This window comes from Artemia franciscana, chromosome 7 (genome assembly GCF_032884065.1).
Source record: "Artemia franciscana chromosome 7, ASM3288406v1, whole genome shotgun sequence".
Lineage (NCBI taxonomy): Eukaryota > Metazoa > Arthropoda > Branchiopoda > Anostraca > Artemiidae > Artemia > Artemia franciscana.
In genome coordinates, this window is record NC_088869.1 from 12,719,296 (window position 1) to 12,743,547 (window position 24,252).

Below are 24,252 nucleotides of genomic sequence, written 5' to 3' on the forward strand. Positions count from 1 at the left end.
AGGGGTGAGCCTCCTCATATACGCAATAAAAACATACGAATATAGAAGTTCGCTACGTAAGTTAATTCGTAAGTTACGTATATTTTTTACTTATGAAAACCTTCGTAAAAAATTAAAAGTTATAGTTGCCTTTTTAAGTAATCAAAAAATTGGAGGGCAACTAGGCTTCCTCTCTCACTTTTTTTTTCAAAATCTTTTGATTAAAACTACGAAAAAGCCATTTAGCCCAAAAAAAAAATAATCTGAAAATTTCGTTTCAATTATATATGCGTAGAGAGCCAAGATAAAAAAAAAAAATGCATTAGTTAAAAAACGTCCAGAAATTAAACAAAAAAACAAGTTTTTTTAAATGAAAGTAAGGAGCGATATTAAAACTTAAAACGAACAAAAATTACTCCGTATATGAAAGGGTCTTTTCCTCCTCAACGCCCCGCTCTTTACGCTAAAGTTTTTTACTGTTTTAAAACATAGAGTTAAGAGAAAGAGTCAAACTTTAGTGTAAAGAGCGGGACGTTAGAGGAGGAAAAGCCCCTTTCATATACGGAGTAATTTTTGTTCGTTTCAAGTTTTAATGTCGCTCCTTACTTTCATTTAAAAAAAAAAACTTGTTTTTTTGTTTAATGCTCAAAAGAAGCAGAAACAAATTCATATAAAATAAGCTGACTTTTATTTGTAGTAATATCACTATGTTTTAAGTCTGGTTATTCATTTCCTTTTCTGTTTGTTTTAGGCTGCATTCATGGTAATTTCAGTTCTTTTCAAGTTTTATATCTGCTCGTTTTACTTCTTGAAAAAAAGATTTTTTTGGAAAACATCTTTTTTTTCAAATGAACTTCAAATAATTTTTTTATAGACACTGCTTATTATGGTGAATTGTAAGAATATTTGTGTGTGTGTGTGTGTGATTTTGTTTTGTTTTTACCTTGATCTGATTAAACGTTAAAAAGTTTGATTAGAATTTAAATTTTAGGGAAAATTTAAATTTTTAGTCAAAACGTCAAAGCTGTAGTTTCATACAATAGTTTTTTTTTTAACTTTGAAATAACTTAAATATTCAGGCATTAGGGCAAGAATCAAGCTTAAGCTTGGATGTTTTCATGCTTTAGGATGCTCCTGTAATTCATTGGCAGATGCAGATGGTTCTGATTTGACCTTGCCCTTGGGATATATGACCTTAACAAAGCTTTTGCCTCGTAATTGCATTTACCAGCAATGATTTGTGTTTTAAACCGTGGAATATCGCCAGATTTAGCTAGACGTATTCTTTACGTATACCAACCTAAGGAACCTAAAATATATATGCCTTGAGGTGATTTACTGACCAAGGAAATACCAATTCACGTTGGAGTTAAACAAGGTTTGATAACTTTCCCCAAAGTGTACAATAGTACAAAGCTACCAGATCGAGTTAGCCTTTTTTTAAACATATATGTTTTGATTTTTAGTAAATTAGTGGTAAATTTAGTAAATTAGTTTGATTTTTAGTTAAGTTGATGACGCATCTATAGGTCTGAACGGTACCACAGTAAAGCCTTGTAATAAGCTCCCAAATCTTGGTTTTGAAATTGGTAAAAATCGTGAGAAAACTAAGATAGTAATGTTGGAAAATATAAAAAGTAAAATTTGTCCTTTACATTGTATGAATTGTTCTCAATTCCGTTTGAACAGAGCCGTGCTTCCAAGAATTACTAATGGTTTAGTCAGCGACGGTTACAAGCCTCGGAAGGGGGGGGGGGGGAGGGCAGCTACCCACCCAAATCTTCTGAATCTGAAGTTAAATTTCTTTTGTTTTATATTTTTACAATCCTATGGTATTTCTTGCCCTAGATTATGAGGTCCTGATACGGTTATTAGTACTGCCAAATATTCAGTATTTAGTGTCGTTTTATCGAATATTCAGTAAGGCCGGTTGTCTTAAAATGAATTGTGTGTTTTTTGGATAACCAAAGTTTGTGCTCTGAGTATCCCCTTGCACCTGTAACTCTTACCTTATAAGAAAATATAGGCTATCGAATCCATATGACAAGCTATGTAAACTTAATGCTCTCATGCTCGTATGCCCTGTAAGCGAACTGGCCATAGATGGCAAAATGCCATGTTTGGATGTTTAATTCCTGTGGTTGTGTTTGAAGTCTTGATTATATTCTCTTCGTTTTAACGCACTCTAACTTTTTATTTTAGTGCGATGAGTCGTAAATACAAATGTTATCAATGAATGTATATAGATTTTAAAGAGTTTAGGCTCCATAGACCTTTTAAAATACAAGTGACTGCCAAGGATACTTGGAACTAATGGTACTAGTACAACTACTACTAACAACTTACCGCAGCATCAAGACGTCTGAGGGCAACACAACTACGCACGCTCCTCCTCCATCCCAGTTTATTCAAAGCCTCCCTCTTTACACCCTCCCAGGAAGTTCCAATTTTCTTTAAATGTTTCTTTATGACATCTTCCCACCCTAGACGAGGATGGTCTCCTTACCGTTTAGCCCTAGATGGTCGGCCGAGAAGGACAATCTTCGGCAATCTGTCATCCTTCATCCACTGAGCGTGCCCTAGCCATCTCAACCTTTCTTTCATTATAGCTCTAGAAAGCGGGATTGAACCACATTTTTCGTACAACCTACTGTTTGAAATACGGCCAGCTAACCAGAACAATCCCTAGGTGGTTTCTCTGGAAAACATCTAGTAAATCATCATCCGCTTTTCAGAGCGCCCATGCTTCAGAGCCATGTTTTACCACTGTCATAACTGTACCTCCCAATATTCTAATCTTGAAATGCAGACTTATCTTCCTATTCTTCGAAACTTTTTTTTTAACTGTGAAAAAACACCCTTAGCCTTGGCTATTCTAATTTTAACATCTTCACTGCTCACACCGTCTTTACCAATAATACTACCAAATTAAGTGAAGCTGCCCACCTGATCAATCTTTTCGTTACCCAACGTCACATTTTCATCTTCAATTATTCCTAGCCTTAGTGACTTAGTCTTCTTCACATTAATAATCAAATGTCTTCCACCATCCTGAACTCGAAAAATTTCTTTAAGTTCATCCATTTGGCTCACACTTTCATCATAATCTAAGTCCAGGGGAGTTTTTCCTCCCCATTTGGACCGTGGTCTGCCATTGCCTTTCCTGTGCTCCTTAAAACAAACTTCATCAAAATGATCCATATAAAGGGGGATAGAACAAAACCCTACTTAACTCCTGATTTATTACAAAACGAGCTGCGAATCTTGATCTCGTAGATAGCACTAATGACTTTAATGTATCTGTCTGATATACCATATAAGGATAAAACCTTTGTTAAAGCTCTTCTAGCAACGAAATCGAACGCTTACTCATAATCTATAAAACTGAGGACCAAAGTTGTTGGATAACTAAGGCACCTCTTAATTATTAACCTAAGATTGAAAATTTGGTCGAAACATCATTTACCTTTGCTAAAACCGCACTGTTCTTCTCTTAAAACTTTGTCATCAGCATCTCTCAGTCTAAGAAGTATCATATTACTAAGTAATTTGCTACCTACAGGGAACAGACTGATGCCTTGATAATTACGACACTCTTATCACCTTTCTTATATAGTGGTTTAACTAAGGTTTTCCTAAAATCGTTAGGTACTTTCCCGATTTCAAAAATTGTATTCACAATCTTCAGTAACCAATTTCTAACCTCAGAGCCACCATATTTAAGAGACTCATTTACCACACTATCAGCACCTGGAACCTTCTTATTTTTTAATCCTTCTAGTCTTGTCGTAAATTCTTCCTCACAAACGAATCTTCCTCAGATGCAAGGTATCAAAAATTTTTTTATTTTCCTCTATATATTTTCATGCAACTGTTTTTATGGCACTTGTTGTTAATCAAGTTACATATAGCGATCGCAAATTCTTTAGGTCTGTCGGTCGGTCTGTCTGTTTGTCCCGGTTTTGCTAGTTTAGGCATTTCCAGATAAGCTAGGACATTGAAATTTGGTACACGTATCAGGGACTAGAGCAGATTAAATTAGAAATAGTCGTTTCCCTGATTAGATCATCTGGGCGGAGTGGGGGGACGGTTAATTTGGAAAAAATGAGGTATTTTTAACTTACGAACAGGTGATCAAATCTTAATGAAATTTGATATTTAGAAGGATATTGTGTCTCATTTCAAATCCCAACCAGTTCCGGTGATATTGGAGGGGAGAGTTGGAGGGGGAAACCTAAAATCTAGGAAAACGCTTAGAGTGGAGGGATCGAGCTTAGAGTGGAGGGGTCGAGATGAAACTTAGTGGAAAAACTAAAAACAACTCCCAGATACGTGAATGACATAACCGGAACGGATAAGCTCTCTTTGGGGGAGTTGGGGGACGGGGGGTTGGGGTTAGTTCTGAAAATTTAAAAAATGAGGTATGTTTAACTTACGAAGGAGAGATCGGATCTTAATGAAGTTTCATATTTAGAAGGACCTCGTAACTCAGATCTCTTATGTTAAAACCCGACAGGATCCAGTGTCATTGGGAGGAGTTGGGGGGGGACCGGAAATCTTAAAAAGGCTTAGAGTAGAAAGATCAGGATGAAACTTGGTGGGAAGAATAAGCAGTAGTCCAAGATACGTGACTGACAAAACCAGACCGGACCCGCTTTCTTTGGGGAGTTGGGAGGGGGGGGGGGGTTAATTCCGAAAAATTAGAAAAAAATGAGGTATTTGTAACTTACGAACAGGTAATAACGTCTTAATTTAATTTCATATTTAGAAAGGTTTTGTGCTTCAAAACTATCATTTTGAATCCCGACCAGATCCAGTGACATTGGGGGGAGTTTGAGGGGGAAACGTGAAAATTGAGGTATCTTTATCTTACGAATGTGTAATCGGATCTTAATGAAACTTGATATATAGAAAAATCTTATGTCTCAGATGCTCCATCTTCAATTCAAATCGGATCCGAGGACATAGGGGTTGGAGGGGGAAACAGAAATCTTGGAAACCGGAAATCTCGGAAAACACTTAGAGTGGAAAGATCGGGATGGAACTTGATGGGAAGAATAATTACAAGTACTAGATACGCTATTGACATAATTGGAACGGATCCGCTCTCTTTGGAGGACTTGGGGGGTGTTAATTCTGAAAAACTTAAGAACGGGTGACCAGATCTTAATGAAATTGGATATTTGGAAAAACTCATGTCTAAGAGCTCTTATTTTAAATCTCGACCAGATATGGTGACATTGGGGAGAGTTGGAGGAGAAACCAGAAATCTTGGAAAACGCTTAGAGTGGAGAGATCGGGATGAAACTTGGTGGGTAGAATAGGCAAATGCCGTAGATACGTGATTGATGTAATTGGAAATGATCCACTCTCTTTGGAGGAGTTAGGGGGTGTCCAGTGCTTTGGCGATTTTGGTGCTTCTGAATGTGCTACTACGATGAAAATTGGTAGGCATGCTAGGGACCTGCAAAAATTGACTCGATAAAGTTGTTTTCCCCGATTTGACCGTTCGGGGGGGGGGACTGAAAGGAGAGGAAAAATTAGAAAAAATGAGGTATTTTTAACTCAAGATTGAGTGATTGGATCTTAATGAATTTTGATATTTAGAAGGACCTTGTGTCTCAGAGCTCTTATTTTAAATCCCGGCCGGCATTAAGCCTCTGATTTTGCTTTTAAATCAATCTATTGATTCTTAGAATTTTGCTAGAGCTCATGCCAAATGAGCTCTTGGCTCTTGGCTCTTCCAACCTCGTCATAAGTGCCATATGAGCTCTTAGCTCTTGTTCCGTTTAGCAGATTCTCAAAATGTTCCACCCATCCCATCTCTCTTTAACTATTTCCTTAGCACTAATTGTCGCCCCGTTTCTATCTTTAACTGGGAAAAGTCCGGATTGACTAGTCCCTCTCGATTTACTAGCATGCCAGTACAATATTTTACTATTATGCTGTCTAGCTGTATCTGCCAGATCTTCGGCAATTTTATCCATGGCCTCAACTTCACACCTCCTAAGTTCATATTTTAATACTTTTTCCACATTCTTTACATTCCTTTGGTTTTCACATGATCTATCACTCTGATAATTTTGTACACACCCCTTCTCCTCTCTGTCAAACATAAAGCTTTTTCACTAATATTCCTAGCTGCAGTCTTGACTTTCTCCCTAAAGACACCATCAGCAATTTCACAAATTGTTTTTCAAAAATTATTCCATTCATCTTTCACATTGTCAAATTTTAAACCATCAAGTTGTCCGGGAAAGTTTCTCTTTGTTTCTCATCCTGGAGTCTACCAACGTCACAACTTCCCGGGAAATTGTTACCCTTTCGAAATTTCTGCTTTGAGTTAACCCTAGACACTATTAGATGGTGATCTTTATTTTGACATCAATAGTAGCACTCCTATATACTCTAGTATCTTGTATTGATCCTGCCAGTCTTCGGTTTACTAGAACATAATCAATAATGTTTGCTGTCTTACCATCACGCGAATACCATGTCAAACTATGGGCCATTTTATGACCAAATACTGTATTGGTTATAACCAGACTGTTAAACCTAAAACATTGCAAAAGTCTGTAGCCATTACTGTTTTCTTTTCCTACACCGAATATACCTAAGTTAGGGTACCATCTATCCTATTTCTACCGACCTTGGCGTTAAAAGTACCTAGTAAAACACCATTTTTCTACCTGGGACCCTTTCCATTCGCTCCTGCAACTGTAAGTAAAATTCATCTGAGTCACTAGTATCTCCGTCAGTCGGTTCGACCGGGGCATATAATACTAAAACTGATACCCTGAACTTTAAACCATAAAATGAGCAATTAGTATTATATTATTAATACTTTCCCAGACTAAACAAGACTTAGCAGCTTCCTTATTCATCATGAGCCCTACTCCATGTCTATGTACCCCATCTTTCCTATCTGAGTTAAAAAATTCTATATTACCTAATTTCATGCTTACTAACCCTGGGATATGAGTTTCTGAAACTCCTAATAAGTCTAGTTTGAATCGTCTGAATTCGTCAGTCATAATGTCGATACGATGGTTCCAATTAAAGTTCCAATTTGTATGTTTTTTAAATCATCGAAATTATTTTGGCCTCAAGATAAGTAATGATCCCGAATACCACTGCAGGACGGGGATCAACATATCTTCTCATGTCTACACTGAAGCGCTTAAGCCGACTTAGAACCGGACAGCAAGAAGTCCTCGGGACCTCCAGCATGAATGGGGACTTTGTATAAACTTGTGCCCATCTTGGTCATAACATGTTTTTCAGCACTTGGCGATGCTATTCTACCAACAATAGTCAAAACCTGCACAGACAGTCCCAAACCTATTACTCCCAACTCATTATATATACATGCCTACTAATCTTAAGCTACTACGGGAGGCAACCAATAGTAGATAAATAAATAAATGCCCGTCAAAAGAGACTAAGCCCAGAAGAATTATCCATTAATCAGAATCCCGTGCGAATGCTGTGTTGTTTACTAGGCTATAATTTCCTCGAGGGGCGCCACTCCTCAAGTGTAAATAGAGTTGACCACAAGATTCCCAGTCTCGCAGGTACCTGAAAGGGTCGAGACAGCTGTTTGCAGAGGCTGTTGTCCATCATTCTGTCCACACTCTGCCGCAGTTGTCCTCCTATAGAGAATCCTCCCACAATGGTGTTCTGCGTCATCTTGCAATATAACCCATTACTGGGGAGAAGGTTTGTAACTCATACGACGTGTGGACACGCCGGTGATCTATGTTGAGTGTACATTTGAGGGACCTACTTCCTCCTCTATATGTATTTATGGCCCCGGGCGAGGGTTTCCTGGTTTCCGTTATGGACCCCCAGGGGCAAGCCCCCCCTTGATCCTTGCCTCCTATGGAGGTACCCTATTTATCTGTGGGGCATTCCCCTATCGCCACCTGGGGACACGCTAGTGTTGACGCTTCAACAGTTTCAAGACTGGCTACGTCTCAACTCAACGTTTGAGACTTTGAGCAAACTCAACGCTGTCTGAGTTAAAGATGACAACAAGTCATTAACGTAGTTTTATTTTTCCTGGTTTTGAATTTGGAAGACTTGCATAAAGCTTTTTTTTTATTTTTCTTGCACTAACTTTCTTAAAAGTGAGACTTGTAATGACCAGGACAGTGGCACACTCGGAAAATAGTTATGGAGGAAGGGGGGTGACCGGGGCTCCTTGGGCCAACGAATGGATTTTTTTTTAATTCGCTAGTAAAACCGGTGTTTCAAGGAATTTTTTTTTAGCTTTTTAGCTTATTCTTCTTGAGGGGAGGCTATAGCCCATCTAGTACCCACCATGGGTGCGCGCCTAGGCTAGGACTAGTTCCGTGTCTTATTCGCTGTTCATTAGCATTAAGAATCTCTCTTATGAATCATACAACCTAAATACAAAAGACGTGCAATATTGTACAATTTTATATAATTTGACTGTGAATAAATAAATAACATGGTTAAATATATGAAACTATATAATTTAGATAAAAATGTTTTTATAAATATGTATTACATAAGCACACAAATGTATAAATTACATAAGCATATATAATGGAAGAAGACAATGTAAAACCTTTTAGGTACTTTTCCTTATTTTGTCGCATTAAAGTAGAAACGTTTTGTGATCTGATACGACATAAAAATCTTGCAACTGCTCTAAAAATCGTCCCAAGGAAAACATGATTAAACGTCTTGGACGCTCTTTTTCGAACGATTCAGAACTTCGCTCGCAGAATAACTTTGCTATTAGGACAAGTTCTGTCATGCCCGTCGAAACAAAACAAAACGAAAATTAGCAGAAGATTTCCACAAATTTGGTTTCTTATGGAATAGCATAATTTCACTATCAAATTGTTATTTTACTGTGCAGGGTAGAATATTCTCTTCAATTGACTAGTGAGATGTCTTCTTGCCTCACTTGAATCGAAATTACGCTTGAAATGATACCTCTTTCTTTTTATTTCCGATCTTACCGACACTAGTCAGTGCAGCTTAAACATGTCCCTCAGACAGGGCCCAGGCCTGTTCGAGCCAATTACGCAACAGTTTAATATATAGTTAAGCATTAAGTTTCGTTTAAAAGTTTTCATTATCCTTCCCAAGATAATGCATTTAACTAGAGTCTAATTTTTACTTCTAAGATGTATTTCTTATGAATAGAAAAATACTTACTTTCATCACTGACACTACTGAATACTAACTACAGAAAGGGTACAAGTCTTAATTTTGAGATAAATCTCTTTGACTTTCTAACATTTTATTATTGTTTTTATTATAACATAAAAATTTCAGTCTACTGGTAAATTTTCCTCAGTAATTGACTATTGAGGTGTGATTATTGATTGACTAAATAAATGAGGGTTAGAATGATGTTCAAGCTCCATATCAACCAAAGTGACTATCAATCCCTTGCCAGAACAGCGTTTTAGCTTAGTAACACATTGTGATATGGTGTAAATTGACATCGACTGTTTCTTCAGAAAATCTTCTCCAAGAAATGCAACAAGATGACTATCTCCATGCTCTTTCCCCAGTTCAGACAAATCTAAAAGAGACTAAAGAAAGGACATATTATTTTTTTTTACATAGCCTAAATTGATTATACTAGGGTAAATCTTTGACTCAGATATGTTTAATTATTAATGTTAACCTACCTCCTAACCGTTAACGCGTGTTCCATTTTCAAACAGTTCGTGGTAACGAACTGTAAGTGGTAACTCCAGTAAGGAGCGACCCGGCTCAATAGTAACCAAAACTGATTTTAAATATATAAGTTTCATCAAGTTTAGTCTTACCCATCAAAAGTTACGAGCCTGAGAAAATTTGCGCTATTTTAGAAAATAGGGGGAAACACCCCCTAAAAGTCAAAAAATCTTAAGAAAAATCACACCATCAGATCCAGCGTATCAGAGAACCCTACTGTAGAAGTTTCAAGCTCCTATCTACAAAAATGTGGAATTTTGTATTTTTTGCCAGAAGGCAGATCACGGATGCGTGTTTATTTGTTTTTTTTTGTTTTTTTTTTCTTTTCTCCAGGGGTGACCGTATCGACCCAGCTGTCCTAGAATGCTGCGAGAGGGCTCATTCTAACGGAAATGAAAAGTTCTAGTGCCCTTTTTAAGTGACCAAAAAAATTGGAGGGCACCTAGGCCCCATCCCACGCTAATTATATTCCCAAAGTAAACGGATCAAAATTCTGAGATAGCCATTTTATTCAACGTAGTCGAAAAACTTTATTACTATGTCTTTGGGGACGACTTACTCCCCCACAGTCCCCGTGGGAGGGGCTACAAGTTACAAACTTTGACCAGTGCTTACCTATAGCAATGGTTGTTGGGAAGTGTACAGACGTTTTCAGGAGGATTTTTTGGTTGGGGGAGGGGTTGAGAAGAGGGGTATATATTGGGGGAACTTTCCATCGAGCAATTTGTCATGGGGGAACGAAATTTCCATGAAGGGCGCGCAGGATTTACTAGCATTACTTAAAAAAAAATGAAAAAATAAATATGAAAAAGTTTTTTCAGCTTTAAGTAAGGAGCAGCATTAAAACTTAAAACAAACAGAAATTATTACCCATACGAGGGGCTCACCTCCTCCTAATACCTCGCTCTTTACACTAAAGTATTTTTTTGTAATTTCAACTATTTACTCTACGGCTTTTGTGATTCAGGGGTCATTCTTAATGAATTGTGACAAAATTTAAGCTTTAGTGTAAAGAGCGAGGTACTGACGAGGGGGCGAACCCCCTCATATATGTGATAAAAACATGAGAATACAAAAGTTCTTTACGTAATTTAATTTATAAGTTACGTATATCTTTTACTAATAAAAAAGATTCGTAAAAAATTAAAAGTTCTAGTTGCCTTTTTAATTAACTGAAAATCTGAGGGCAACTAGGCTTTCTCCCCCGCTCTTTTTTTCTCAAAATCATTCGATCAAAATTATGAGAAAGCCATTTAGCAAAAAAAATAATGCAAATTTCATTTTAATTATTTCTCTGCAGAGAGCCAAAATCAAAACATGCATTGATTCAAAAACGTTCAGAAATTAGATAAAAAAAAACAAATTTTTTTAACTGAAAGTAAGGAGCGACATTAAAACTTAAAACGAACAGAAATTACATCGTATACGAAAGGGGCTGCTTCCTCATCAACGCCCCGCTCTTTACACTAAAGTTTTCTACTGCTTTAAAAAGAAGAGTTGATAGAAAGAATCAAACTTTAGCGTAAAGAGCGGGGCGTTGACGAGGAAGCAGCTCCTTTCGTATACGAAGTAATTTCTGTACGTTTTAAGTTTTAATGTCGCTCCTTACTTTCAGTTAAAAAAGAATGTTTATGCATCTTTCATCAGTTTTTCCCTTTCAGGATGAACATTTTGGGTTGCTATTTTTGTACTGGACGACAAGGGCAGCGGCAGAACATTTCCCAGGGGGGAAACCAAACGCCAAAATATCATTGATGCTTGGGTGACAGGAAATATGTCTCAGGAAATTTTTTAGTAGGAATATGTTTATTTTTAAAGACATTTAGGGAAAAAACTCTCAAATAAAAAGAGCAATTAAATTGAATGCAAAATAAAACAAAGTAGAGTAAGTTTTAAACGACAAGGATTCCTGGTAAAGAGATCAAGTTATTTCATCAACATTATGTTTAGTTATTATGCATTTAATCTTAAAAGAAAGTCAAACTCAAACCAATATTACAGAAAGATTTATTACTTCTGTAGATTATAACACATGTAGACTTGTCTTTAGGCAATTTTCTACGCCTTAGAATCAAACAGTTCGTGGTAACGAACTGTAGTAAGGAGCGACCCGGCTCAATAGTAACAGAAACTCTAAAAAATGAAATTTTGATACCAATACCTACATCAAAAGAATTGCATTTTAATGCTGATTTTAAATATATAAGTTTGATCAAGTTTAGTCTTACCCATCAAAAGTTACGAGCCTGAGAAGATTTGCGTTATTTTAGAAAATAGGGGGATACGCCCCCTAGAAGTCATTGAATCTTAACGAAAATCACACCATCAGATTCAGCGTATCAGAGAACCCCACTGTAGAAGTTTCAAGCCCCTATCTACAAAAATGTGGAATTTTGTATTTTTTGCCAGAAGGCAGATCACGGATGCGTGTTTATTTGTTTTTTTGTTTTTTTGTTTTTTTTTCTTTTTCCCAGGGGTGATCGTATCGACCCAGTTGTCCTAGAATGTTGCAAGAGGGCTCATTCTAACGGAAATGAAAAGTTCTAGTGCCCTTTTTAAGTGACCAAAAAAATTGGAGGGCACCTAGGCCCCCTCCCACGCTAATTATTTTACCAAAGTCAACGGATCAAAATTCTGAGATAGCCATTTTATTCAGCGTAGTCGAAAAACCTTATAACTATGTCTTTAGGGACGACTTACTCCCCCACAGTCCCCATGGGAGGGGCAACAAGTTACAAACTTTGACCAATGCTTACATATAGTAATGGTTATTGGGTAGTGTACAGGCGTTTTCAGGAGGATTTTTTTGGTTGGGGGAGGGGTTGAGAAGAGGGGGATATGCTTGGGGAACTTTCCATCGATAATTTGTCATGGGAGATGAAAATCTCCATGAAGGGAGCGCAGGATTTACTAGCATTATTTAAAAACACAATGAAAAAATAAATATGAAAAAGTACTTTCAGCTGGAAGTAAGGAACAGCATTAAAACTTAAAACAAACAGAAATTATTACCCATTTGAGGGGCTCACCTCCTCCTAATACCTCGCTCTTTACGTTAAAGTATTTTTAGTAATTTAAACTATTTATTCTACGGCTTTTGTGATTCTGGGGTCATTCTTAATGAATTGGGACAAAATTTAAGCTTTAGTGTAAAGAGCGAGGATCTGACAAGGGGGCGAACCCCCTCATATATGTAATAAAAATATGAGAATACAAAAGTTCTTTACGTAAGCTAATTTATAAGTTACGTAAATCTCTTACTAATAAAAATATTCGTAAAAAATTAAAAGTTCTAGTTGCCTTTTTAATTAACCAAAAAAATCGGAGGGCAACTAGGCTTCCTCCCCCGCTCTTTTTTTCTTAAAATCATTCGATCAAAATTATGAGAAAGCCATTTAGCCAAAAAAAAAAAAAAAAATGCAAATTTCGTTTTAATTATTCCTCTGCGGAGAGCCAAAATCAAAACATGCATTGATTCAAAAACGTTCAGAAATTAAATAAAAAAAAACAAGTTTTTTTAACTGAAAGTAAGGAGCGACATTAAAACTTAAAACGAACAGAAATTACTTCGTATATGAAAGAGGCTGCTTCCTCATCAACGCCCCGCTCTTTACGCTAAAGTAGTTTACTCTTTTAAAAAGAAGAATTGATAGACAGAGTCAAACTTTAGCGTAAAGAGCGGGGCGTTGATGAGGAAGCAGCCTCTTTCATATACGAAGTAATTTCTGTTCGTTTTAAGTTTTAATGTCGCTCCTTACTTTCAGTTAAAAAAACTTGTTTTTTTTTATTTAATAGTTTATAAAAGGAGAAGAGATACTCAAAAATCATCCTGCCTGCATAGATACCACGTTTTGATTTTTATTAAATAAAAAAAACAAGTTTTTTTAGCTGAAAGTAATGAGCGACATTAAAACTTAAAACGAACAGAAATTACTTCATATATGAAAGTGGCGTAAAAAACTTTAGCGTAAAGAGCGGGGCGTTGATGAGGAAGCATCCCCTAAAATATACGAAGTAATTTCTGTTCGTTTTAAGTTTAAATGTCGCTCCTTACTTTCAGCTAAAAAAGACTTGTTTTTTTATTTAATTTCTGGACGTTTTTGAATTAATGCATGTTTTGATCTTGGCTCTCCGCATATAAATAATTAAAACAAAACTTGCATATTAATTAATTGCAATTAATTGCAATTGCAATTTTGAGAAAAAAGAAGCGAAGGAGGAGGCCTAGTTGCCCTCCAAGTTTTTGATTACTTAAAAAAGCAACTAGAACTTTTAATTTTTTACAAACGTTTTCATTGATAAAAAATATACGTAACTTACGTAACTTACGTAATAACGAATTAACTTACGTAACGAACTTCTATATTTGTATGTTTTTATTGCGTATATGAGGGGGTTCAACCCTCGTCGATACCTCGCTCTTTACACTAAAGCTTAGGTTGTGTCCCAATTCCTTAAGAATGACCTCTGAATCACAAATGCCACAGAATAAATAGTTGAAATTACTAAAAATACTTTAGCGGAAAGAGTGAGGTATAACGAGCAGGTAAACCCCTCATATGCGTAATAATCTTTGTTCGTTTTAAGTTTTAATACTGCTCCTTACTTTCAGTAGAAAAAACTTTTCATATTTATTTTTTCATTGTTTTTTCATAAAAGCTAGAGAATCCTGCGCCCCCTTCATTGAAATTCTCTTTTACCATGAGAAGTCTCTCCATGAAAATATTCTCCCACTTAACCCCCCCCCCCCCAACTCTCTCCCCTAAACCAAAAAATCCCCCTGAAAACGTCTGTACACTTCCCAGTAACCATTACTATATGTAAACACAGGTCAAAGTTTTCAACTTGCAGCCCCTCCCACGGGGGCTGCGGGGGAGCAAGTCGTCCCTAAAGACATAATTATTAGGTTTTTCGACTATGGCGAATAAAATGGCTATCTCAGATTTTGATCTGATGACTTTGGGAAAATATGAGCGTGGTAGGGGGCCTAGATGCCCTCAAATTTTTTGGTCACTTAAAAATGGCACTAGAACTTTCAATTTCCGTTATAATGAGCCCTCTCGCAAGATTCTAGGACCACTCAGTCGATACGATCACCCCTGGGAAAAAAAACAACAAAAAAACTAAAAAACCAAAAAACAAGGAAACAAATAAACACGCATCCGTGATCTGTCTTCTGGCAAAAAATGCGAAATTCCACATTTTTGAAACTTGAGCTTGAAACTTCTACAATATGTTTCTCTGATACGCTGAATCTGATGGTGTGATTTTCGTTAAGATTGTATGACTTTTAGGGGGTGTTTCCCCCTATTTTCTAAACTGTGGCAAATTTTCTCAGGCTCGTAACTTTTGATGAGTATAATTGATCTTGATGAAACTTATATATTTAAAATCAGAATTAAAACGCGATTCTTTTGATCTATTGGTATCAAAATTCCATTTTTTAGAGTTTCGGTTGCTATTGAGTCGGGTCGCTCCTTACTACAGTTTGTTACCACGAACTGTTTGATAACGGCCATCTAAAATATACCTCTTTAAAAACAGGACAATTCTCACCCCCTCGAACTTAAATCTTTTATATATTCAGACATTAAAAATTAGAATAGTGAAAGAAAAACAAAATTTAAACTTACTACCCAGATGTCAAGTTAAACGCTGTTTGTTTTTATAGTCCTATTCAACTAAAGAAAATGAACAGGTTCAAAAAAAAAATTCATACGAAAATCTTATGAAATAGTTTGTGATAAAAAACTGGAAGTAAGAAGTGACTTGGACCAATATTCATCAAAACTAAAAATGGAATTCTCACGACAACCGCTACACCGGTAGTATTGGCTTTTTATGCGGATTCTAAATATATAAAAAAATTTCAGTTTATTCTTATTCCCCTAAAATAAAAAATCAAGATAATTGGGAGCAAGCTCATTCAAACGTAAATTTAAAGCTATTTTTATGTGACCATACGCATTAGGTCATTAGGTCTTGTTTTCTGCCATTTTAGGGCACCGAACTACGACTTTATCCCAAAGAAGAAGAATTTGCAATCAATTTAAAATTCTAAGAAGCGAATTGAGTTAAAAGTATCAATACCTATATTTTGGGTTTCTCAGTTGCAAAAGAAGTAATGCCACACGGTGGCAGCACTGGATTCAGCCAAGTTAATTCGCTTTATTTTTAATGAAATTAAGCTACGTTTGGCGATTGTAATTGCGTATCAGCTATAATGAGAGGGGGTGAGTAATTGTTTAGGTTAAGGGTAGAGTAGATTACTAAAAAGAACATTTTAATGGACAAACTGCTTACTCTTCATGAGGTTTCAGTTGAATGTATTCATCGATAAGAATCCTCTTGTAGAGTTTGTGATGGCTTCAGTTATGTTTGATCAAAAGTTAGATCAAAAGTCGCACAGAATTTACATCCATACTAACAATAATACTCCTTTTCATCCAATCGAGATTCTTTAGTAGTAATATTAACAAGACATGTTGTACCAAATTACTATTCAGTATATTCAAATTGTGTCCAAAATTCACATTGCAAATTTAAACGTTGGATGGTTTTAATCAACGTACAATTACTGATTTGTACATTTTAAAAGCAATTAGTCAGGGACTTAAGGGACTCGTACCTCAAGTTATATCTTGGTCAAGCCTGGGTATGATGTAGAAAACAATCAGAAATTAAATAAAAAAGAGCTTCTTAAATGAAAACAAGGAAACATTTTTGAACTGAGTTTTCTTTATATGAAGGGGACTGTCTCCTCTTTAGCTCCTAACTCTTTACTGTGAAGTTATGGTTTTTTTTTAAATTTTTAAAGAAAATTTGCAATTGGAAAGATAAGATTTTTCAAAGCCCTAAAAAACTTTTGTTTAGTGAGCAAGGTATTGAGAAGAAGGCAGTCCCCCTCATATACAGAGTAATTTATATTTGTTTAAGTTCTAAATTCTTCATTTTTTTAAGTTCTCCTTACATTATTTGAAAAAAAACCTTTTCTATTTGTTTAATTACATATCATGAAACAAAAATGCGGAATTTTATAATTTTTGCCAGTGGAAATATCACAGATGCGTTTTTATTTCTTTATTTTTATTTTTTTTAGGGGTTATCGTATCGACCCAGTGGGACTAAAACGTCGAAAGAGGGCTCATTCTAACGGAAATGAAAAGTACTAGTTTCCTTTTCAAATGACCCAAAACATTGGTGGATAACTGGGCCCCCTCCCATGCCACTTTTTTCTCAAAATCGTCTAATCAAAATTTTGAGATATTTTTTTCCTTCAGCATAGTTGAAAAGCCCAATAACTATGTCTTTAGAGATAAAATGACCACCTACAGCTCCTAGGGAAAGGTTTTTAAGTTAAAAAAATTACCCATTATTTTATTTGTTATCAGGAAGTATGCATACATTTTTAGGGTGGAGAGAGAGGACGAATTTTCTGCTGGGAGGATTTTACGCGGGGAGAATTTTTACATGGAGAGGGCAATTTTCAGGGAGTATACTCTTCAAGGGAAGTTTTACATTTCGTGAATTTGCCAGAATTCCTATACGAAATTTCTTTATATGTCTTGCTTCCTCTTTATCGGACTCAGTTTTAGGCGTGGAGATGTTAATGGTAATTGTCCGGGATAAATTTTCACCTGGATTTAAATTATTGTTTATATTTAATTCAGTTTTGTTAGCCCAACTGTCTTAGCTTATAAATGGGTTCACTGGCCTAACACTTTAGGCAGAAAAGCCCTTTTAGGCTTTCGAAGTTTATTCCCCTCGCAATTCCAAGCAACTCGTTGGTCAACTAACATTGAACTAAGTTTTTATAAGTGCAAATGTCCATGTTTTTAATTGAATCAATCGCCTTGCCTGACACTCATTGCGGATGGGCCTTCGGATGCTTGTTTGCCTGTCATTCTATGCAAATTAACGGTCCTGTGTCAATTCTAAATTCTTGGTCAACCTGCCTAAGACTCTAGACCGGTGTGCCTTTCTAAAGACTAACAAACAAGCTTTGGTCCAATAACAGAGTCATACTCACGCCATTTACCCGTGCTATTTAAGCAAACACTTGGAAAACTATATTTTGCACCGTTCGTCTGCGAGTCCAGAGGACTTGTTGGTCATGTGTCAATACTATGACATGGTATTCCATCTTTAGACTACGGGCAGCCAAGCCTATTAGGCTTTGGATTCACTTGTTCGCCTGTGAGTCCAAGCAAATTCAGTTCCAGGTTTTGCATATAAGTCCATTGGACATTGTCCGTCACGCATCAACCCAAAATCAATCCAATTCTTTCATTCCTTAGCTCTATGACTATCTACCTTAGTTTTTCCCTAGGAATGAAGAATGGACGGATGATAGATGATAGATAAACTTATCTATCATTAAATAAACAGACTCATTTTTATACAATCCTAATAAGGGCTTGTGCCAGATTTGCCTCTCACTGAATCGGACTATCTGTCTTTGCTTTTTATACAATTAGCCATGGAATGATGCCCACAACTAATTAATTTTAATTGAAAATAAATGATAATAAAAACAAAAAACGTAGCCGTTTAGAGGGAAAATACCAGAATTCCCAGTTTCCGTTCAGGAGAAACATTTCTGACTACAGTAGCTTCATATATTAGCTCATGGGCACTCTTGCAATCCAAGCAAAAGTTGTCGGCATAATTTTACCAAAATTACCTTCTTATTAAGTTGTTTTCTTTGTGTTTTGTATAATTATACGAACTTTCTTGTGTACAAATAACTGCAGTATTTACTAATAAACAAATACGTTTTTAGGATCACTATAAAAAGCTTATTCTTTGATAGAATGTTATCAATAGTTAGGTTGTTATACCAAATTTTATCCATGGCCTCCACTTCACACCTCCTTATTTCATATTTTAAGGGTTTTCCCCACGTTCTTTACATCCCTTTGTTTTCATATATGCCCTAGTATCTTGTATTGATCCGGCCAGTCTTCGGTTTACTATAGCATAATCAATAAGGTTTGCTCTCTACCATCACGTGAATGCCATGTCAACTTATGGGCCAACAATCTAGGTGTAAACAAAACGGTATTTGGTCATAAAATAGATCGTTTTTTATGCCTACGCCTACAAAATTTTACGCCTACAAAATTGTAAATATCTGTAGCCATTTCCGTTTTTTTTCTACACCTAATTTACCTAAGCTATGATACCATCTATTCCTATTTCTACCAACCTTGGCGTTGAAATCTCCTAGTAAAAACCCCATATTTTTACCTAGACCCTGTCTATTTGCTCCTTTAACAGTAAGTAAAATTCATCTGAGTCACTAGTATGTCGTCCGTCGGTTCAACAGGGGCATATACTACTATAACTGATACCCTGAACTTTTAAGTCAAAATGAGCAATTAGTATTATATTATTAATACTTTCTCAGCCTAAGCAGGACTTAGCAGCTTCCTTATTAATCGTGGGCCCTACTCCCTGTCTTTGTCCCCATCCTTCCTGCTTAAGTAAACAGATTCTGTATTACCAAATTTCATGCTTCCTACCCCTGGTATATACGTTTCTGAAGCTTCTAATAAATCCAGTTAAAATCATCAGAATTGGTCAGTCAAAATGTCAATGGGATAGTCATTTTTCAACGTCGTAACATTCCAAGTTCCAGTTTTCATGTTCTTTAAATCATTGAAATTATTTTAGCCTCAGCAATGATCCCAAATATCAATGAAGGACGGGGATCAACATATCTTCTCAAGTCTACCCCAAAGCGGTTAAGCCGGATTAGAACCGGACAGCAAGAAGTCCCTGGGACCTCCGGTATGATGGGAGGCATCGTGCAATCCTGGGCCCATCTTGGTCACAACATGGTTTTCAGCACTTGAAGATGCACTTCTATCAAAAAGTGTCGAAATCCTTCACACACAGTCCCAAGACTATTACCTCTCACTCATCATGTATTCATACCTACAAATATTATGCTCATACGGGGAGGCAACTTATAGTAGCTACGAAGAGGTTTTCAGGCTGAAGACACCCGTCAAAACAGACCAAGCCCAGAATAGTTGTCCATTAATCAGAATCCATTACGAATGCTGTGTCGTTTACTAGGCTATAATTTCCTCGTGGGGTGCCACTCCTCAAGTAGGAATAGAGTTTACCACAAGGTCCCCAGTCTTGCAGGTACCTGAAAGGGCCGAGGCAGCCCTTTGCACAGGCCGTTGTCGATAGATTTGGATCTTACACCCTGCCATAGTTGTCCTCCTATAGAGGATCCTCCCACGATGGTGTTCTGAGCCAACATGCAATTTAACCCATTACTGGGACAATAATTGTAACTCATGGGACGTGTGGACATGCCGTTGCGCCCTGTTGAGTTTACATTTGAGGGGTATTCTTCCTCCTCAAGCTTTATTTATGACCTCGTGCGAACGGGCCCCAGTGTCTATCATCGCCCCCAGGGACAAGATCCCCCCCTCGGTCCTTGCTTCCTATGGAGGTACCCTACATATCTGTAGAGAGTTCCCCTATCGCTACCTGTGGACATCCTGAGTGGCCTGAAGGAGGCCCCCTAAAGAGCAGTAGACTCATAAAGCTTTTTTTTGGGGGGGGGGGGGTAAATATCTCTAATTATGCGTGGAAAAAGCTTATGTGATGAATTCCTTTACATTACATGGTGGCAAAATTACATGTGAAAGAATGGGTTGTTAAGAATTACTAAAGTGATTTGACAAAAAACATAACCATAGAATGGGAACCTGACCTATTAAGAAGCACTTAGCGAAGCAATATTGTCGGTATATTTACTATTTTATAATGCGAAAGGAACCTAAAAATTCGGTTATGAGCTATGTCATTATATGATGTTCTTTTTATGAAAATTGTCTCTTATGACAATTTGTTTATAACAATGTTCTGTCGAGACATGATTTGTTACTGTTTAGCAATGTAATACCTTAAATTAGGTATTTATTTAAATATTAGGTATACTATCTCTAAGAAAAATTTATTGTATGAATTGTAAACTATATGTGGACCGGAGGCTATTATTTTGTTCTTATCGTTTTGTTGAACAGTGTCATATTATTTTGCTGAACAATGTTAAGTTTCCCTTTTCTGTGCTAGTTTATTCAAGAAACAAAATAATATATTATAATGAAATACAATAATGTACACTATGTATACTATATTATATATATGATAACATTAATATATGTATATTAAATTATATTACAAAATAGAATACAATAATAATATATTATAATATATTAAAATGATATAAAATAATATTCTTTAATAAAATATAACGAATAAGAAAACATCCGTTCTTTTAACAGGCATAGAATTCCGCCCCGGAACACAGCAGAACCAGTCAAATTTTAAGTACCCCTCCCTTTGCGCCTATTTCCCTTTCTTTGACACACGCTTAAAGAATTAAGTGATTGACTTAAAAGAATAGCCTACGTTACAAACACAAACCAACGAAATTAAAGCACATTCATTAGCACGGGATTACAACAAGAGATCTCTCGTAAGTAAGTAAAATATTTATTACCCGTATTTTTCACATGGAACAAAACGGGGTACAATGAAAAAAAAAATAAAAGAAAAAAATTGGAAGAAAAACAGAGAGAAATTTAAAACACAACATGGAAAAATACATAATCAAGAACTGTAGAAATGTTTAAGCCAGGGATGGTTCCATTTTACCTGGAAATTAGAAATCAACCGGTTTACCACGATACTGGGGTCTGCAATCCTGTGTTTATCAATCATACAAGTATTTCTCGCCCACAAGGGGCATCGCAGCAGGAACTTCGCGAACCTATTAATAAATCCCAAAATGGCGCGATATATAGAATATGCGGCAGTGCGACAGCGTTATACATTTTCGCGAGATACTTTCGGCATAAGAGGAGTCTGTTGGCGACGATAGACCCATACGCGGTGCGGAGTTTTTTCTCGACGTGTTTGACGAGAAGTAGACGAGTTTCGTTAAGGTTACGGCCTATGGGTCAACCCAGATACACGACGTGAGATGAAACGGTAATTGACTCGCTACCCAGCAGGAGGTGTTCAGGCTGAGAAGGACTATCGTTGAAAAAAAGAACTGCAGATTTAGGAGTATTGAAAGCCAGGCCAATTTTTCGGAATTCATCACGCAGGATCGAGAAATTTGATTGCAGACCCCTAATAGACCGACTTAGATTTAATAGATCGTCCGCGTATGTAAGTAGCGACACATTTATATTCTTGGAGATACATGAAACATTTACACATGCCTAGGCATTTAAAACACTGTTATTGTACAAACTCGGGGATAATAACGAACCTTGGCGGACACCTTTCTTTACTGGAGCAACCACTGATGTGATGCGGTTACCTATTTTTATACGCGCTTTTTTACACCTTGCTGATAAGCGGCTAAAAAGGCCTGAGCGTGAATCGACGAATCAGTGGCGAAAATTCACAAAAATTAAAGACGGGGGAGGGAAGTTTGTCGTTTTTATTCAACAAAAGCATCAAACAAGGTCTTTTTCGAATGAAAATGTCGTGAAAAAGTGTTTTTTCTTCTTTGAGGAGGGGGGAGGGTAATCTAGTGTGCACAGCGCCCTCTTCAAATTTGGCACAGCTGCTCTCTACTTCCTTTTGGTAATATGGACTTTATTTGAATGCAAAACTAACGACTTATTCGAATGACAAAACTATATATATATATATATATATATATATATATATATATATATATATATATATATATATATATATATATATATATATATATATATATATATATATATATATATATATATATATATATATACGTAAATAAGATTTAAGTAGTTATGTTTGAGGGGATATTAGCCCTCCTTACATTTAGGGTAGACCTAACCCTTGATATGCTGCTAAAAACGAACAGATATTAAATAGAAAACGAGTTTTTTTCAAATGAATATAAAGAAAAACGTTAAACTTGAAAAGAACAGTAGCTTTTTCCTACATAGGGGAGGGGACTGCTCACTCCTCAACCCCTAGCTCCTTATGGTAAAATTTGACTGGTTGTCCCAATTCCTTACGAACGACTGCTCAAAAACAAGGACCTTTTAGTTGGAGTAAGAAGTATTTGTAAAGCACTATGAGCTTTATTGTAAAGAACATAGGAGTGAGAAGGGGCAGCCCCTTTCATATATGGAATAATACACGTTATTTCTAAGTTGTAGTGTCACTCTTTACTTTCAATTAAAAAAATTATAACTGAAATTAAGGCACACTTATTTTTGCAACATATTTACAGGAAGGTATTGACTCCTTTTCTCTTAGGTAAAACCACATTCTACCTAGAATTAAAAAAGAATTTACTCAGGAATCAAAACAGATTAATACCTCGTTTACTTCCTTTTCTAGTGCCAGTGCTTCTTCCATAATTTCCATTACGTTTGCCCATTGCTGTGTCACCGGTTTTTCAATATTGTCAAACGACGCAATGCACCCCCGCTGGACCTGATAATCAATAAGTTTGGATACTGCCAGATGGTGCTCTTTCATCTTTTTATTGAATAAGACTGCGAAACCCAGCAATGCGACGTCATCACGTTTTACGTACGATTCCTTAAATTTCAGTCATAATTAATAAACTGTTATGACGCATTGATTTGTTTCTGGTTTAGGGCATTTTTATTTGGGTTTTGTGATAAAGAGCAAAGAAGAGTTTTAATAACCATCAAAACCAGGGAATTCCATGAGAATATAGAGTAATTATGGTTCTTTCAATACAGAATAGTTCTATAGAATAATTGTAAGAAATGCACAGTTATGATTATAAATTAAGATTACAAATATACCGTATAATTACTATTTTTAAATCACCCTGCTCTATATTCAACAGTGGTAGCCACCTCAGTAGTGACAGCATAATGCTTTCTATGACACACTTTTCCCTCCATTCCCAAGACATCCCTATCCCTGGATTGCATGACAGCACTAGTTTGAAACGAATCCTTACCCCTTCATTCCGACAATAGCCAGCAGGTGCGCGTCATAGGGAATGTTTAGTTGCATTTAACGTAATTTGGGTTGAGGGTGACGCAATCTCGCGTGACTTGGCCCCAAGATTTCTTTGAATGTTGTGGAATAGGGTTCGGGGTGTTACATAATAGGACTAGTTAGAGTCTACTTGTCAAGCAGGGGAGTTTTATTGTGACATTTTTCTTTAACAGTTTTTTTTTTCAATACGTTTCAAGACATTTCAAGATGTTTTTTTTTTCAAATATTTTTCTTCAAGACATCTTAAGACGTTCTTAAGACATTTTTCTTCAAGACATTTCAAGGCATTTTTCAGACATTTTTTTTAAAGAAGTCTCAAGGCATTTCAAGACATTTTCAAAGACGTTTTCCTAAAAATGTTTTTCAAAACGTTTCAAAACATTTCAAGACGTTTTTTAAAGACATTTTTTATTCGAGGTGTCTTTCTTCATGATTCTTTAGTTTTTACATAAAAGGCGAGTGTTTACTTATGTTAAGGATGAAGCATTCAGACGTGACATGCTAGATTTAGGCCAATGGTAAAACACCCGCTTG

General features: G+C 36.3%; 2 protein-coding genes and 1 long non-coding RNA gene across 4 annotated transcripts in view; 2 read left to right on the forward strand and 1 right to left on the reverse strand.

Moving 5' to 3' along the window:
• The window catches only part of LOC136028860 (iron-sulfur cluster co-chaperone protein HscB-like), a 134,355-nt gene that overhangs the window by 21,165 nt on the left and 88,938 nt on the right, over window positions 1-24,252 (forward strand). The window lies entirely within an intron of this gene.
• LOC136028864 (uncharacterized) lies at window positions 1,242-23,322 on the forward strand. The gene is made up of 2 exons (XR_010617893.1): window positions 1,242-1,357; window positions 23,080-23,322. It is a non-coding gene; the product is annotated as an uncharacterized LOC136028864 (long non-coding RNA).
• Window positions 9,240-24,252, reverse strand: part of LOC136028862 (ferritin heavy chain-like) — a 40,894-nt gene continuing 25,881 nt past the window's right edge. For both annotated transcript variants that reach the window (XM_065706803.1, XM_065706802.1), the window contains exons 2-3: window positions 23,059-23,283; window positions 9,240-9,554 (exon numbers count right to left, since the gene is read on the reverse strand). In XM_065706803.1, the coding sequence (XP_065562875.1) occupies window positions 9,321-9,554; window positions 23,059-23,283 (459 nt within the window). In that variant the 3' untranslated portion in view covers window positions 9,240-9,320. The remainder of the gene's footprint in view (window positions 9,555-23,058; window positions 23,284-24,252) is intronic.